This window comes from Vombatus ursinus, unplaced genomic scaffold (genome assembly GCF_900497805.2).
Source record: "Vombatus ursinus unplaced genomic scaffold, bare-nosed wombat genome assembly UNPS02014830.1, whole genome shotgun sequence".
Classification (NCBI taxonomy): Eukaryota; Metazoa; Chordata; class Mammalia; order Diprotodontia; family Vombatidae; genus Vombatus; species Vombatus ursinus.
The window spans coordinates 18621257-18640771 of record NW_020954608.1 but is presented as its reverse complement, the minus strand read 5'-3'; the positions used below and the strand labels follow the sequence as shown (position 1 = coordinate 18640771).

The 19515-nt window shown below is 35.3% G+C and overlaps 1 protein-coding gene across 2 annotated transcripts in view; it reads left to right on the top strand.

Moving 5' to 3' along the window:
- Window positions 1-19515, top strand: part of SEMA3C (semaphorin 3C) — a 184272-nt gene that overhangs the window by 126051 nt on the left and 38706 nt on the right. For both annotated transcript variants that reach the window (XM_027838789.1, XM_027838790.1), the window contains 2 exons: window positions 2415-2559; window positions 18225-18447. In XM_027838789.1, coding sequence (XP_027694590.1) covers window positions 2415-2559; window positions 18225-18447 — 368 coding nt within the window. The remainder of the gene's footprint in view (window positions 1-2414; window positions 2560-18224; window positions 18448-19515) is intronic.

The following is a 19515-nucleotide window of genomic DNA, read 5'->3' as shown; positions in this document are numbered from 1 at the left end:
CTCTCTTAAAATGTGGTGAACAGAATTATCTGAGCAAATGGATAATATATTATTGCTTTTGTTCAGAACCAGTACATCTATTAATGCTACCTAAGATGGTACTATCATTTTTAAAGTAGCAACTGAGGAAAAAAATGTGGTTTTAGTGGTCCCTATCTAAGCTGCAGGCCAATGAATCTATAAATGAATCTCATTTAAAAAAAAGGAATAAAAAACCAATGACTTGGGAAATTGGAAGGTTTTAAAATTTTACTTTGAATTTAATGTGTTCTTTAAAAAAACTTTTTTAGACTATTGTTCTTACAATGGAAACTGGATTTGTGTCAAGGACACAACAAACTAAACAAAAAGGAGTTCCAAATCCTCAAGGCAGTTTTAGATTTAAGGGAAAGATTTTATGTGTCCAGGTTTCTGTTTTTCTAAAAGTCAAAGCATTTATTTTTATAAAAAAAAATCCAGGATGTGGATATGTTAGATGATTAAGGCTAAGGATCACACTATTTATATAAATTTTTTTTTCATATGAAAGCCAATTATTTTTACCCCTATATGCCCTAAATTAGGCATGTAACAAGAGAGAAATGTTTGTGATGAAAACCAATTGTTAGTTTTAGTTGATCTGCATGTGTGACTAAAGAGCATGGTTTTTTGTCAAGGACTGAAATAAAACTTACAAAGGTGTATTGTCTGATTTAATATGCCTTTTTGAACCATGTCCCTTTTTTTGTCTATGACTAACTGGAAAACTATATAAAAGAATTGGGAAGAAAATGATTTTATACAATTATAACTAATGTGCATGACAGGAAAAATCTGACATCATTCTCCTAACAACATGGTTGTAAGTGGAGATATTCATTTATTAAGTTCCCACTGTTCCTGACACTGTTCTAAGTACTGAGGATACAAACAAGAAAAAGATGGTCCTTGCCCTTCATGTGCTTACATTCTAATGGAGGAAGACAGTACATGAGAGGACACTGAATAGCTGGGGATGGAACACCATGGGACAATGTCATGAGTGCATGATTTTCAGATATAAACTTTGAACTTATTGATCCCATGGTTTCCTTGACTTTGGTAAAAGTTACATTGAAATTGATGTAGAGTTCAACATGAGTTTCTTGAATTCAGACATCAGTTTCAATTGTTAGTGAGAAAAAGGGAGAGCCTAGGAATACCCGTTAGTGGTTCTATTCCCAGGTTGTAAGAAAACATACTTTCCTATTACTGATCCTCCTATAATCACAGATTAATTAATTAATTCATGTCAGATGAAAACCTTTTATTCTTACCTATCAGGTTAAGAATATATATCTGAATCACACTGTCTTTACCTTTTTGTGTTGGATGATTCAGGCACATTAATCATATCCAAATCATACCTTTTCCTTTTATCTTATTAGTTTCCAATAGAGCAATGATAACAACAATAATAAACATAATATAAACTATATGTACGTATATAATATAACAAATCACAAATATATCTGTTGATTTATATATGTTGCACATAAGGAGGGGGAAATACTTTAAAATTTACAAAGTACTTTATTTCTTTTTAGCTTTGATAAAGGGGTCTTTAACAAGGTACCATGAGAATAATTTGTCTAAATATTGCCCTCAAAGTCTGAAATAAAGTCACCCACCAATTTATACTGAGACCCAGGACAAATGGACTCAGTTTAGAGAGCATATCCTGCAGAGGGTTATGTCACAGTTCTTGAACGTCCATTTGTTGATATCTTCAAGATGTCACCCATAGGTATAGAATAGTATTTCTACTGGAAAGCTTTAAATATATGTCCAATCTGTCCTTGCCAGTGAGGCAGACCATATACACAACTGTTCCAGGAATGCTGCTAGAGTGCCTTTAAGACATTTATCATCTTCTGTACTCTTCAAAACCTACAGAGACCTACTCAGGCCAAAGGGATGTTGGGGAGGATACCCAGATTGTCTCTGTCTTCTCCCTTCCCACACCCCAAGACATTTCTCTTCAGAGGTTTGGCTAGAATGCTTCCCAACTCTCTCTAATCTCTCAGACATAATTGGTTTGATATTTTATAAATGACCCCTAGAATATGATAAAGTTTTCTCATCTTATCTAAATCCAAATGCCTGCATAGTGTCACTTCACTTGATTAAGCAATTTTTTGTACTTAGTCTAAAGTCTTTTGGTTGTTTTTTTTTTTTGACCCATTTTCTTACCTCCTTAAGGTATAATGTGGTGTGGGGTGTTTTGGCTGAGTTACCCAATCACCATCCTAGTTTATATTTGAAAAAATAATTCAAGGCTATTCTTTTGTAATTCTTTCTCAGTTCCCTGAGGAAATCCATGCCCATATCAATTAGCTAATATCCTATATATGTTCAATATATGAGGTAATTTTTTGCTTGTTTGTTTTTTTCAGCTCAGTATTTAAAGGTTCAGCAGTGTGTGTATATCACTTATCTGATATTCAGACTGTGTTTAATGGACCATTTGCCCACAAAGAAGGGCCAAACCATCAGCTAATTCCATACCAGGGGAGAATTCCTTACCCCCGTCCTGGCACTGTAAGTACCTACCTTTGGATATTTGTTGTCTTTGCATAATTTGTCAAGGAATACCTTGTCCTTACTACTAGCTAAATGAAATGAAGTAAATATTTGTTCCTTTGCAAATTCATTGTAGCTCATATAAACTAATTACTTTTTAAAAGTTTGAACTTTTTTGTTATTATCATTATTTGTCTAGCCCCTTAATTTTTTTAAAAGCATATACCTAAATGGATCTTCATAACAACTCTGTGAGATGAATGTGGCAAATCCTGGTTTTAGGCACTTCAATTGTTTTCCCTTTGATTTATCTAGAGTAACAGTTCAGGCATAAGGAAGAAATAACTCATTTGCAGATGACTTCTAGAACTTATGAAGTTTTCTTCTTTTATAGATGCCCTTATAGTTTCAAAATTAGATGCCATATGTCCTTAAAATTGGTAACTTTTTAATAGGAAAATTCAAAATTGGAATTGGCTATAATTATAATCTAAAATGAAATAAATGCATATAAGTCAGAATGATTAAAATAATATTCCAAGTAGAACTCTAGCAGTCATAAGCATGAAAAATCTGTTCCTAAATGAAATTACTTGGGTGGGGGGAAATGGGAAACAAGATCAATTTATGTGACCAAATATCACTATTATTAAAGAACCATAAATTCTCCAGCTGAAGATACATAGGCAACAGTGCCTGACTAAATTTGGAATTTTTCCAGTCCTTCAATGATAACATTCCTACTATTTTTAGGTAGCATTTATTACATTTGGTCATCATTTGGCCCATAGTCTGCTACTCTTAGCAGTACTGATTAATGTTCCTATCTTGGTTTAAATGGCATAGAAAGCCCTGAATTAAGAGAAAATACTACACAATAGGACAGCCTAAAAGAATTATTTTTTCCCCTTTAATCCATTACACTTGATGGAATAGGGTAAAAGAAATCACAAAGAAATGTAAAACACCTAAGTAAGACAAATCTTTTGGAAAATGAAAATGATTCAGAGTGAAGCATTTGCATTTAAACTTTAGAATTTATTTTACTGGTATTGGCAGATAGTTATAATTCAATTTACATTTCTCTCACTTTTCAAGGAATTAAAGAATGTTAATATTTTAGAGCTTCCTCAGACCTGAGAGATTTTCTAATCCATCCCTCTCCCCTTCATTTTATAGATTAGAAAACTAAAGCAGAGAGGCTAACCAATTTCTTCAAGGACTCCAAGGCACAAAGCTAGTTAAGGGGTAGAGACTGGAATCAAGGTCTGCTAACTTCTATTTTATTGCCCTTTGCACTAAATAAGGCAAAATAACCCACCTAAATCACTCTGCAAGATGCTAGAAGGGAATGCAGTACCTCAAACAGCTTTAAATTTTTTTTTTTTAATAATTTGGAATACTTTGTACAGAAAGAAGTCTAAAACTTATAGCCTAGAATGTTGGATTTGGAATAAGACTGTATGCTCTTAACATAGTTCAGTTTAATCTTAAGAAAATATTTCTAACAATTAAAGTTGTCCAAAAGGTGAATAGATTTCCTTGGGGAAAAAATGAGCCCTTCTTCTCCTTTAAGCAGAGTCTACATGACCATTTCTTGAGAATATTGTAGACAGAATTGGGTAGTGTTATGTCTTGGTGTTGGTCACTTCTCTATTGATGGGTAGCTGAGTAGGTTCTGTAGACAGAATCTGTCTGTAGATAGAATCTAGATTATTCTGAACCTGATCTGAAACAGAGCTTTCCTGACCTTTACTGTTAGAATTCTCGTGCATACCATGAAAGATAATTATGAGCTTGGGCCCAGGTATCATATAGATGTCCATGAATATGCTCATTCACAGTAAATACAATGGGCAGAAATATTCCTATTTCAACATTGACAGGCATTATGACTGCTCCTCTCTGTCTCAACTAGTGTAGACTGATTTCACTAACTCTACCATGCATTTCTAATAATCACCATTTGAGAGCACTATTTGGCATCCCTAAGTAACCTCATAGACAGGATTACAGAGAGATCATTCATACATATAATACCACCTGTCCCCCTTTTATCATCTCAGCCCATGGGACTACATTCTATCTATAATAATGACAGGTAGCAGTTTGGCTAAATGAACATTGAGCTTCTTTCCTAAGATTTAATGATGCTTTGATTCCATTTACTTGTTCCTATCAGGCATTTCCAAACAGATAATGATTTTCTGTATGTCAAAGTTAAATGGCCACTGAATTATACTTAGCAAAGTCTTGCCCTATGCTCTAGGTAAGTCATTTAATTGGAATATTTATTGAAATTCAAGGCAAAAGCATAATTATTTTGAGTATCCAGTAGAAGTAGGGAGGTGGTATACCATTCAGAGCCCTGGATTTCTATTCTGGTTGATCAGGGTGTGTGTCCTACCTCAGCCATTTAATAGTTCTGAGACACTGGGGAAAATCATTTAGCTTCTCTCAGTATCAGTTTCACCATCTGTAAAATGGAGATTATAATAGCTCTAACACCTCCCTCAAAGGCGTGTAGTGAGTATCAAATGGGATAATGTATAAAACATTTTACAATCCTTAAAGTGCTTTATCAATTCATTTATTATTATTATCATGAAATATTATATTCTTATCTATCACTATCACCTTAACAAAAGGTTTAATGGAGTCAGAATAGATAATTTCATATACCAGCAGGGACCTGGTCAGGACTGATGAAATTAAATGAGAGAGAAAGAAAGCTTTTCTTCCTTTAAAAACATCTCCCTTTGTAAGGTATGAATACATCCATTAACATCACATTGTGATGATTTATAGTGATACATAATGAAATTTAGGAAGTCCTCTTAGTCTGCTTACTTGTTGAGCTTTTGACACCTCATTGAGTATGAGTGATTGAGTCATGGTATTTGGGGATGATTAATTAAGTCAAAGTTTCTACAGATCTTATCTGCTCTGCTCTGCTCTGCTCTGTTGGAGTGGGGCCCATAAAAGAGCTTGCTGAGAACAGAGAGAACCAGATCAGGGAAGAGCTAAGCACATACATGTACAAAAATAGTTCAGATCCCTGGATATTGAAGCTTGTACATCAATATAGTGATCCAGAGGACATCTCTGCTCTAGAAATGGGAGTGACGGAATCTTTTAACTCATAAGATGGCAGCCTCACAGAGGCAGAAGCAGAGCTTTTTGACCTGAAAGATGGTAATAGCCAGTGATAACAAGTAAAGTTCCAGGACTTAGTGTTCTACAGAGAAGAGAAGGCTGTACATGTGGCCTTAGAGCTGCAGTACTGACCATCAAGGGAGTGAGACATGGTGGGGAAGGGTAAAGCTGTAGCTTGTCCTTTTCCTTTGCCCTGAGTTATAGAGATCATTCATGCCCCAAGAGTCCTAGAGTTGAATATCTCACAGTCTTCACATCCAAAATTATATTTCAGAGGAGCACCATATATTGATTGGGACACTACTATAAATGTAAAGGACTATATAGCTCCCTGGGCTGGGGTGCTGGGATGTGTAGGTGTCAAGGGAATTTGCCAAAAAGGGAAAGATAGTTATCATGATTATTTTGGGGCTCCAGTAAGTCTTCTGCATGTTTTTAAAAAATGTGGGCTAAAATAAAGGCTGACCTATATCTGAGATATATTGTAAGCTTGAGTGTTTGCACAGTAGCTGAGGACCCTTTTTACCCACATATATAGAGACCGAGACAAGATTCATAGTGTGATGTTTCCAAAGGGTACCCTGACTGTAGGAAAAATAAGTCAAATGGGTTTTTAGAATCCCCCTAGTTTGAACATGATCTGTTTAAACCCAGAGCCTAAGGTTCTGGACCATAGGGTACATATTATTAAAGGAATATCTTAGATATTCCTTTAATATTTAATAAGGAATATTTTAGATATTCCTTAGATATTTAACAAGTGTGTTAAAATCAAGCCTTCTGTCTCCTAAATCAGTGTTCTTTTTGTACCATCTTGACATGCCTTACTAGTTAAGTCTAATTAAGTGTAGTTAGGGTTAATTAGTTAGCCAGTTAACTAACATGAAGCTCTGTTATAGGAAAAGTAAAAGGGGTCCTCAAATTCTAAAGAATTACATGATTCAACTTATTTGTGTGCCCAGAGGGAAAAACCAAGACCAGTGAGTAGAAGTAACAAGGTATCAGAGTAAGATTCAGCATAAAGTGAACAGTTAGTGCTCCAAATAAATGGAATAAACTCCCTCATTAGCTCATATATCCTCATCACTGAACTCAGTCAAGGCAAAGTTGTGTAGATTTATCCCACTGATGCTATAAAAAGGACTTCCAAGATGTGGTGAGATCCTGGAATACTTGACTTACAAGGTCCCTTCCAATTCTATGATGATAAAATTCTAAGTTCCCTGTTAAGATAAGAAGAGGTTCCTGAAATATGTCATTGCCACTTTCAATACCATATGAGACAGTGTTGACAAATATGTCAGTCATGGAAGGGACTGGTCTTATGTACCTTAGTAGTAAGGTTGGAAGGAGAAATATGTGTATCTGTGCACATGTGTGTGTATATACATGTGTGTGGTGTAAAGGAATGATGTTCTTAGTCTAACTTCATTGTTCTACCTGATATACTGTGTATGAATTTTACAAATGAGACATTAATTCAAATATTCATTTAAAAAGTCTATTCTAAAGACACATATAAATGATTTTCCATTTGTCTGCTATCTAGGGTTGTCTTTGCTACTCTTTTCTTCTGTTAGGAAAGCTAATTGAAGGTTGACTGGAATTATGTATTCTTTCATTGATTTATTAAACAAAATATCATTATTACATAAGTATAGTTTAATATTAAGCACTGTGCTATAAAATATTATAAAAGTTCTCTGATTGCAGAACAAGAATAAAAGAATGTTTTCTAGTTTGAAAATTCCATACCTTAGACTTCTCACAGAGTACTTTACAAGCTTGGTATTCTTCTGAGAAGATTTAAAACCTGCTCCCAAGGCAGGGTATCATGAGCCAAGATTTTGAGAAGTACTTCTGAGCAGGCAGTGAAAGGCCAGCAGTCAGCGATCAAAGTGTATTTTTATAATGTGGTTTCTCATGTCTGGCACTGAGTCCTTAAACAATTCCTTTCAATCAAGAACTGCCAAATAGTGATCCTTAAAGACATACATACATGCATGTGCACACACACACACACACACACACATACATACAATGGAGCTTCTGGATCTTCTGGATTTAACTAGTAACAGCCACTTGAATATTTTGTCCTTCTCCCCATCCACAGAACCTTACAACACGAAGTCAGTATTCTGGCCCTGGCAAAGAATGGCCGAAATGTTCTTCCAGAGCTCATCCTCTCAGCTCATGCAGCCAGGGTGTCTGTAGCCAAGTGACCTACAGTATTCCCTGTTCTCAAGGGTTAAGAATGTTGCCTCTGAAGTACTGCTACTGAAGGATCAACTGTGACTGTCAAACTTTGTTTCTCCGCACAGTAGTCCAACTGCCAGGGCAAACCCATAAATCTGTAACTGCATGCTTAGAGAAAAGACACTGACAGAAATTGTATACCTGCACTGTGACTTTGAATTCAAGCTATGTCTGCTAAATTGATGGTGGATAGACTATATTAGCAAATAGTCCTAACCAACAAGTCCAACCAACTTCAGTAGGAAGGAGTGTGCCAATTGTGTCGTGATGTTTTTCCGTAAGTAATTCAAGTTTGTGGAAGAAACAAGACACCGTTGGTATGCTGCGAAGGGCAGCCAAAGATTGCAGACTCTCTCTGTGGCCAAGCTAACATATTACATTATTCCAGTTAAGCTTGTTTAGAGAGCCTGCAGTGCCCGCTGCGTGTATATAAACTATCTCACAAGCTAATAAAGCCCGTCCCATTTTAACATCTATTTATAAATGTGGAGCAGGGGCATCTGCTCTGATCATTCTGCATCCAGCAGGTCCAGTACCTCATTCTGTAAAGGAAATTACAAATGTACAATCTGCCGAGTCACTAGATTAGGAGTTAATTCCTACCAATGTAGTTATTTTATGATAAAGAAATAGTTTTAAAAGGTTAGGCATATCCTAAATCTTACTGAATATTGGTAAATATGAAGTTGGGGAGCTTAAAATCTATAGAAATAATAATACCCAGCATCTATGTAGCACTTTAAGCCCTTTACTCATGTTATCTCACTTTATACTTACAATAGCCCTGAACTAGGAGTTCTTATATTCCTGTTTTACAGATGGGGTAAGCAAGGCAGAGAGAAATTAAGTGACTTTCCCAGAGTAAAGAAACTTGTTTCTCTGATAGAATATGATCTTCCTGACTCTAAATTCAGTGCTATTCTATCCATTATACTATCTGGTTGACCCTAACTGTGATCATTCCCCAAGATTTTATTCTAGGTCCTCTTCTCTCTTTATAGTCATTCATTTGTGATGTTAGCTTCCAAAGATTAAATTATTATTTTTATGATGACTTTCACATCAATATATCTAGCCCAACTTTCTCCCCTGAGTTTCAGACCCATATTACCAATTTCTTATCAGATGTTTCATACTGGTTACTCAGGGAACATCTCAAACTCAAGATATCCAAAAAAATAACTTATTATCTCCACTCCCCCCTGCAAACTTGCCCTTCTTCCAAACTTATCTATTGGAGGAACTCCCATTCTTCCAGTCTCCCAAGTTTGTAACCTCATTGTTATCCTCTATTCTTCCCTCCAACTAATCTCACATATTTAATGATTCATCATATCTTGCCATTTCTCCACATCTCTTGTACCTGACCTTTCCCTCTATTCTCACAACTAGCATTTAATGTAGGCTTTCCTAACAGCTTGCCTAGATTATTCCAGCAACCTTCAAATTGGTCTCCCTTTTGCAAATATCTCCTTTTCAAACTACATGCTGCTGCCATGGAGATTTTCCTTAAGTCCAAATCTAACCATCAGTTTTCTACTCAGTAAATTCTTGTGAATTCCTATTGCCTTTACAATCAAGATAAACTGCTCTGTTGAGGTTTAAGACTTTACAACCTGTTCCCAAAATTTCTTTCTAGCCTTGTTGTACATTGTTCCCCCACCCATACTCTGTAATCAGAACTGACCTTCTCCTATCCCTACATGTGAAACTCCATCTCCTTTGTCCATACAATGGATTCGCCTTATTTCTGTCTCATAGAATCCACCTGTCCCTTCAGGATGCAGACCGTGCTCTACATCGTTGTTGTTCATTCATGTCTGACTTTACGGGACCCCATTGGCATCATCCGTGAAATTTTCTTTTCAAAAATACTGGAGTGGTTTGCCATTTCCTTCTCTATGTGTCCCCATTTTACAGATGAGAAACTGAGGCAAATAGGGGTTAAGTGACTTGCTCAAGATCATACATCTAGTAAGTGTTTGAGGTCACATTTGAACTCAGATCTTCCTGACTCCAGGCCTGGTGCTCTGTCCACTGCATCATCAGCTGCCATTTCTAATGCTGTTGTTTCTTCCTAAGCTGCCTGTTCTTTACTACTTAGCTTTTATTCTTTCTATATTTATTCTGTATACACATACATACATACATATATGTATATACTTACATACTTGTTTTCCCTCTGGGGCATACATATATATGCACACTTGTCTTCCCTCTCTTACACATCTTCATTTACATACTTGTCTTCCTTCCCTATCTCTCTGTATTTATTCTGTATACACACATACATCTTTCCTCTCATATATACATACATAAATATATACACTTTTCTTTCCACATATATATATGCGCATATATACATATATACTTGTCTTCTCTCTCTTCCATCTTTCTGAATTTATTCTGTATATACATACACACATATATGTACACATATATGCGCATGTATATATGTATGTGTATCACCTGTTGAAATTATTTTCCTTTAATACTAAGTCCAAATCTCACCTCTTCCATAAAGCTGTCCATAGTTTCATATATTTAGAGCTGGAAGCAACCTTAGAGGTCATCAAATCCAACTCCCTCATTTCCAGATGAGGAAACTGAGAGGCACAGAGAGCATATGGAGCTTGCCCAGGACCACGCAGCTACTAGATGTCTGAAGTGTCTACCATGGCACATAGTAGACACTTAATAAGTAATTGTCGATTGGTCACTCAGAACTGAAGTCATCTGTAAAATGAGGGGGTTGGAAGAGATGATTTCTGAAGTCCACTAAGCTCTAGTTCTGTGATCCATGCATGGGGTTCCTTCAGCCTCTCAAATTCTATGATTCCATAATCACTATGCCCTTTCACTGTTCTGAACTTCTAGGGTAACTTTGTCTGCTCATGTCTATTGGCAGTTATATATGGCCTTAGGGCATTCTTCTACTGGTGTCCTGAACAGTTAATAAATTATTTTATTGTTTGACTTTTCATAAAAATAAAGGCAGCTAAGTGGTGCAGGAGATAGAGAGCAAGACTTAGGGTTAGGAGAGACCAGAGTTCAAATCCTGCCTCAGATATTTTACTGGGCAAGTCACATTAACCTCTGTCAGCCTCAGTTTGCTCACCTGTAAAATGGGTGTAATAACAGCACCTGCCTTATAAAGTGGTTTTTGGTATCAAATGAGTTTGCACATTTAAAGTCCTCTGTAAAATTAAAATATACACCATACAAAATATATGTAAAATGAGCATAATTATACATAGTTATGTATTGTATATAACAAATATATTCTACTTCAATGCATTATTATTACTGTCATCATCATCATCATTAGTTGATGTCATATGTCATCCTCCTATGGATATCTCAACTGAATTTAGCCTCAATAGAAGCCGAGAATTCAAAGAGGAAAAACTAAGAAGGAAATGAGTATATTGTAGGTATGGGACACGCAAACTACAAAGATTCTGAGGCAAAAAATGTAGTGCCAAGCTTAGGGATCAGTAATATTCCATCCTAAATTATACATCTGTGTATTCTCTCTGTGTCTTGTCTCTTGTCTCTGTCTCTCTCTGTCTGTATCTCTGTTTCTGTGTCTCTCTCTGTCTGTCCCCTGTTTTCCTCCTCTCCCTGTCCCCTTTTCTTCCTCTATCTCACTCCCCCCTAACACTTGTACTTCATCTCTAGAGAGGAGATCAGTTTGCCATTAGAGCTTGTTTCAGAGGCATTGGTTCTAGGTTTGCAGTTTTTTGTTCTCACTTAAAAAGTTTACATTCCATAATTGATAAGAATCTATCAAAACAAGCATTCAAAGGGCTCCCTTAACAAAAATCTTTAGCTGTTTGTAGCCGCAAAACTCATGTCTTTGTGAATAAAACAATTTCAATCTAATTGGTGAACAAAGGCCATTTGTTTTCTGAGAGCTTGTAAGAAGAGGAGTAGTAATATTCACACAGTTTGCAGCTTGGTGCTTCCATGCAGTTCTTTGTTGAGTTAAAAGACTTATTCTTGGGAGTGTGGCACCAAGTAAGCCCAGAAGTTTAGGTGGGGTCAGTCACTAAAAGAAGAATAATCAATTTGTGTTTGTTGTCATCACCATTGTTGATTATTGTCTGCCTTGCTCAGCTTATCTTCAAAGTTTATATAGTGAGTCAATGGGTGGGTTAATCATTACTTGGAAAAATGATTCATTTGTTAATCTAGGGATGTATAGTTACTAGGAAGCATTCTTATGGCAGCTAGGATGGTGTTGTCATACTTTAAACAAGCAGATGTTTCCATAGCCATCATTGAGGTATTTTCCCCAGTTCACAAGAAAATAAAAACAGCTAATTTGGAATTCCCAGCCATGGGGAAATACTGCTGGATGTTATAAGCTCTTTTCTTCCTGATAACTCTTACATGGGAGAAAACAAAAAGGAAGGAAGAAAGGAAGGAAGGGAAAGGAAATCTATAGCTCCATAGCTACAAATAAATTGTTTTTTTTTTTCAATCCTCTCATTTAGGAATATGTATTTTTATTTAAAGTAGACACTTGGAAAAGCTTAGATAAATGGATATGTGGACGAATGCATGAGGTTATGTCTTTTTCTATAGAATAACCTATGATTACATTAATTTAGAATTCATGTATGTGTGTGTGTATGTGTATATATATATATATATATACACATACACACACACATACATTTTTTTGGGGGGGGGCAATTGGGGTTAAATGACTTGTCCAGGGTCACACAGCTAGTAAGTGTCAAGTGTCTGAGATCGTATTTGAACTCAGGTCCTCCTGACTCCAAGACCAGAGGTCTTGTGCCACCTCACTGTTCCTCATAGATAATTTTTACCCTCTCTCTTGGAAGATGTTTCTACCTAATCTACCTCCGAGCTGTTGAATGCCATTAAGAAAAGCCATTGTATAATGCTGACTGGGACTGTTCTAAATTTATTCTATATAACCTCAACTGGTTCCTCACAACTACATGGCAGTCCATTTCTCTTTGTTTCTATAAAATTACATACAATGGCTGTTCTAAAACTGATGCTCTCAGTTTACCCCTTCTTTCTTTACTTCTAAATAAATTAAGGTTATTTGATGTGAAATCTTTCAACTCTATACCTCTGTTCCACCTTCTGGTGCTTGCACTAATCATGTCTTCCCTTCATTTCAGTTCCGGACAATAATTTGTTTTCTTGGTTGCCAAATATATTCATTTTACCTGTTTTTACTGTTCAAAAAGTTTAACTTTCTCTTCAACTTGAGTAACTTGCTTCAAGTTAATATAATTTTGAAAATGAGTAGACTACACTTTCCACATTTAGTCTCACTCTCCACTGACTTTTCAATCTCTTGCAATATGGGATCCAACTCCATTTATTGAAAAAACTCTCTGAAAAATCAGAACAGTAAATTTGTGTCTTATTTTCTGTCTTCATTCTCTTTGATATTTCCATTCAACCTATCCTTGCCAAGAAAGTAAAGACATGGGTGGTTTTTTCATCACTGCTGCCAATTGAAGTCAAGGATGGGTTTTACAAAAAAGAGGAAATTTTAGGGTTTAAACAGCTGGGTGAGGTTCTGAGAATAGGATTTGGATTTCTGGAATAGGGCTTGGAATATTGGAATAGGCTATGAATAGAAAATACGCTTAATAAGCATTGATAAAAACATTTTTCTAGAGTCATGGAATGTAATTCAAGTAACTTTGATCTAAATGGAAAGGAGAGAGAAAACTGCTTATACAAATCCACTAAGGTCATTAGCACTGACCATATAGCTACAGTGTAGGAAAAAGAACAACCATAGAGATGCCCAGAAATATATACAAAAAGCAAAATCTAAGAAAGAAGACAAAGTTAAAAACCATGGCCTCTGGTATCAATACACAAATACAAAAAGTATGATTAATAAATAATGTGATTTAAAAATGCTAACACAAGGAAACAAGTTTAACCTCATAAGTATTACTGAGAAATAGTTGGATGGGACCCATTTCTATGACTCTTTGATGATGGTAGCGTATATTTTTTTCAAGATGAATTAAAGAGGTGAAAAAGGGAAACATAGAAGTAGCTTTATATACTAAGTAGATATATTCATTTAAGGAGATCCAGAACCCAGAGGATAGACTTATACTAAAGAACATTTAGGGAGGTCAGAAACAGAAGGAATATTGTCATTGGAGAATATTATAGACAGAGGAAATAGATGATGAGTTCAAGGGACAGACTGCCAGCCAGAAATGAAGACATGAAATGGTAATAATGGGGAAGTTTAATAACCTGGACATATAGTAGTATTGTTACAAAATAATATCTTCTCTGCAGATAATAAAGTCTTATCTATCCTAAATGATAATTCCTCTTTAATTTGAAAAAATGTGAGTAACAATTATTTTGTATTTGATTTTTACCAACATATGGTAGAGTGGAAAAAGGATAAAAGTGGAGAAAGCCATGATTCTTTTAGAATTTGTAGCAGAGAAAGATAGGAAAGCCAGAAAGGATCTAATGGGTATCTTAGATATTTGGAAATAGGTTTTCAAAGGTCTCAGAGAAAATATAAGTATGACCCCATGTACTAAAATTCTATAGGGAAAATCAATCAAGGGGGATGGGAAACTCTCAAGAAATATTTTTGATGAAAAAGATGAAGTGGGTGATATCCAAAGAAACTAACCTGGATGTCCAAGAATCTAATCTACTAATTTAATTTGAAAAAATTTCAAAATATACATTTCACCAAGGTATAACACAATTTGCATTGTGTTACAGTATTATACATATCATTCCAAAGTTATCATTTTTTTGCAAATATACAATAAGTGGCCAAGTTTTAATCAGATCTTGACTTGTTATTGACAAAAGAAAAGTCAGCCTGAAGCAAGTGGAACAGAGTAAAATAATATATTATTTTTCTTCCTTTAGTTTAGCTAAGGACTTCCTGTCTATCTTGTTGTTATTGTTGTGTCATTTCAGTCATGCCCAACTCTCCATGATCCCATGTGGGGTTTTCTTGGCAAAGATACTGGAGTTCCATTTCCTTCTCCAGCTCATTTTACAGAGGAGGAAACTGAGACAAACTGGGTTAAATGACTTGCCTAGAATCACATAGCTAGTAAGTGTCAGAGGTCAAATTTGAATTCAGTTCCTCCTGACTCTAGGGCCAGAGCATTATCTACTGTACCACTTACCTCCCCCCGCCCCATCTATCTTAATAAGCAGTATTTTGTCAATATATTGTTTTCATGTCTATTGGCAATAAATGAAGAGCACATTTAGTTCAAATTCAGAACATATGCCTTCATTCTGTTTTCTTCTTGTAAGAAGAAAAGCTTACATGTTAATATGTAATACAAAAATTGAGGGAGGGAGGGATATCAGAATGTATCAGGTCAAAGTTAAGAAAGTCAGGGTTCCAATCTTACACCTACTGCTTTTGAGTCCCTGGGCATATTACTGAAACTCTGTGCCCTGTACAACTCTTTAAGCCAGTGGTGGCAAACTCCAGTGGAAACTGGAGGCCCCTAAACCACACATAAGGATCCCTGCAACCTGCATATTGATTTAGAAAACCTCATGTAAACATCTCTGTTTTATTGTATTTTTATTTATGTTGTTAAATATTTCCCAATTACATTTTAATTTGGTTTCTGGGAAATTCAGGAGTATTGCCAGCTATGTGACTGACATATCTGCTCTTAGCCTCAGTTGCCCTTCTGCATCACTAGATGCAAATTCCCTGTAATGGAACTCCCACTAGGGGATTAAAAAAAATAGAAACAAAGAAGTAGCATGATGCAGTGGAAAGATTACTGCACTAAGAGTCTTAAGTCTTACGTTTGAATCTGGATGCTGTATCTTATTAATTCTGCACATTAGGGTAGTCCATGGACTTTTCTAAACCTATTTCCTCATCTATAAATGGAGATATTTACCCTACCCATGTCAAATAATGGTATGATATGTTAAAGAAATATGAGGGATTATTATTATTTAAGAAAAAAGTATAATCATTTCATTGGATTTAGAAAATAATTGAAGATAATGCAGTGTGAGAAGCTGATACCAGAGAGACCACTCAAGGTTCTTAATCTCAGGGTTTTCAGAATCCAGTAGCTCAAAATGAATTGGAAAAAAAAATCTTCTTGAGTCATTTAGTAGTTACTTTTCAAATTTATGGAGTTCTATAGTTTTTCCATTTGAGGTTACACCATTTAATATTTCATACTGTATTTGACTGTATATTCATTTTTTGTTTGTATTTTTAAAAATTTTTTTCAAGTCATATCAAATTGAACAAGTATTTGTAAGTGCCTACTATGGGACATGCATATTGTTATGCTCTGGGGATATGGAAAAAAAAACGCAAAGTTAGTGTTCTAATAGGGGAGACAAATGCAAACAACTATGTACAAACAAGGCATACAGTCTATAAGATAATTGGAGATAATCTCTGAGGGAAGGCATAAGTTTAGGGAGAAATGTAAAATGATTTTTATAGAAGGTAGGTGGGACTTTAGCTGAAACTTGAAGGAATCTAGGATTTTCTAAAGACTATTGCCTTTACTTTAAATTTTCAAAATTAATCCTTATTCCTAAATTGGAAATGAGATAGAGAAAGAGACGTAGGAGGAGGGGGTAGGAAAGAGAGAGAGAGAGGGACACAGAAGGAGTGGGAGAGAGAAAGAAGGCAAGGCAGAGGAGAGACAATGGGAGATATAAAGACATGGAACAGGGACAGTATGTAGTTCTTTTATTTAGTGACTGAAGACACCAACTAGCCTTTATTCTTGAAGAGCTTGAAAAAATAAAATCTAGATTGAACTTGAAGCAGTGTGATATAGTGGAAAGAACAGGACAACTGTATTACATTGGGCAAATCATGTGACTTCTCTGGGCCTCAGCCCCTTGTTGGTAAAATGAAGGGTTTGGGGTTAGATGGACTTTCAAAGTTCTTTTTATCTCTAAATCTAGGATCCTATAAAATGCTGAATAAAATTTGTAATATGGCAAAAGTAGCTCAAATATTTACAAATTATTATTCTCTGATGACAATGAAAACAGCACAAATCAGAGTAATGATTGAATGGGAATTTAATGAAATGTCTAGAATTTTTAAAGTTTTTCATTATCTAGAATTTGCAAAATGGAATATTTACAAATATTTAAGTTGGGTTTTTCAACCTTGCAAAGCCATAATTGGCATTCTTTTACATAGCCCCAAATCTATTTAAATCACTCATGCATTGTTCTTTCTATGTTTTCATTCAAAAAGCATATGTTACCATCTTTCCGCTTTGGGTGAGGAATGAGGGCAGAAAACATCATAATTCTATACTTTCCAGAAGTATGGAAATCATCCATCAGCTAAAATAGCCTCAAATTATTTCTTCTAAAATTCTTTGTCCTCATTTGGTCTTAACTGAGACACATTTATAGACATATTTATGCAAGTATAACTTTTTTCCCTTGAAAAGTTAGCTTCAGATGAAGATTTAATAGATGAGCTGACAAACTAGAGTCCTACATTATATTGACTGCTTAACTAGCTATCTTTCATCCAGTCATTTAATCTCATGCCTATCTGTACAATGAGAATAATATTTATATGTATCAAGTAAGTGCTAATAAGATTTTTTGATTAATGTTAATCTTAAAAAAGGAGCAATTTAAGGTAATTTAGTCATTCTCTAAAATAGTGGTGCTATATTCAATAACATTATGCTATTTAGTCTGTTCAAATTACTAGAGTTTATTTATGTTGTTATTCTACACCAAGAATGTGAAATGCTTGTCTAGAAACACAAATGCTGTTAAATCTTCTTGGGTGAGCCAAAATAATTAATATTATGGTTGTAGCCTAAGCTAGTTTTTATCACTAAGGCTAACACTTGATATGTACTTTTACTTGTTTCTTTTAGACTTTTTATTCTTTTAAGTTTATGTAGCACAGAACGCCAAGGAATGAAAAATAAATTGTTGAAAAGGAGTAAAATAGCAGATAAAAGAAAAAAAAATGGTGGCCACAGTAGCTTCTGAAACTTCCTGAGGTTATCCACTAAGCCAAGAATAGGCATGCAAATTATTTCTAGACTAAAATTCATCGTTGGCTTGCAGTGATCAGTGTTGCTAGCCAAGCTAGTGGATTTTGAAGTGAGTTAAGCTCACATACATAGGTCATTCTAAGGAATACTGCTTTCACAATTGCTGAAAAAAAGGAATTATGATATTTGATTCACTATGATTTACTCTATGCTGTTATAAATGTTTTTAAACAGTGTCCAGGAGGAGCCTTTACCCCTAACATGAGAACAACTAAGGAATTCCCAGATGATGTCGTAACCTTTATTCGGAATCACCCCTTAATGTACAATCCCATCTATCCAATCCACAAAAGACCTTTAATCATAAGAATCGGCACAAACTACAAATACACAAAGATAGCCGTGGATCGAGTAAACGCTGCAGATGGGAGATACCACGTCTTGTTTCTTGGAACTGGTAAGGCATGCATCTTCAAACAAAGATATAGTTTAGCAAGTCACTTTTGTGTCATTTTTACTTGGCGTGCAGAAATTGTCTTAGTTGAACATGTATTTCAGATATAGTACTTTGTGCTGGTTATCATACTATGAAAGTTACCACACATTTGTTAATATAATATATTGTATGACACTGAAACAAAGTAAAAAATCCATAATCTCTCTCTCATTTATTGACCTATTGAATAATTAAGCTACCTATCTAAAGTTGTACAAAAAGATGTGAAGATTTTTATTGATGGAAACATAAGTTGTTGGTTTTAGCCATAATTTATGACATTGGGGCAAATAACTTACACGTCTTTTTCTTCCTCCTTGACAAAACTTTATGAAAATTGCAGAACTGCTGGAAATCAACACTGAAGGTTAGAATGAGGATTCTTAGTGAATATATATTTATTTTTTAAATTAACATTTATTGAGCATCTATTATAACATTTGCTATATGTAAATTTGATACAGAATAGCTAGAAGAGATTGTAGGGGAAAAGGTTTTAGCAGCTAGGGTAGGGGGAGGTGTAGGGGTTAACAAAGGCTTCATATAGAATGTAGCATTTGAGTTGAGCCTTTAAGGAAGGTAGAGCTGTCAAGAGGTAAAAAGGGAATGCTTCCTTGGAATAGGCAACATAAAGGCATGGAGAAGTGAGATGGAGTTTTATGTATCCTTGTTCCAGGATGTTTCCCTGAGGTAGTGAAGCTAGTTGAGTTATCCTCTTGCTATTATTACCTAAATTTTTACACCTTTGTTGTTGTCATTGTTGTTCAGTCATTTCAGTTATGTATGACTCTTTGTGACCCCATTTGGGTTTTTTTGGGGGAAGCTGCTGGAGTGGTTTGCCATTTCCTTCTCCAAATAATTTTACACATGAGGAAACTGAGAAAAACAGGGTTAAGTGATTTGGCCAGAGTCACATGACTAGTAAGTGTCTGAGGCTATATTTGAACTCAAGTCTTCTTGACTCAAGGGCCCAGTGCTTTATTCAGTGCACCACCTAGCTGCCCTCTAGTTGTCAGTTAACATTCTTAG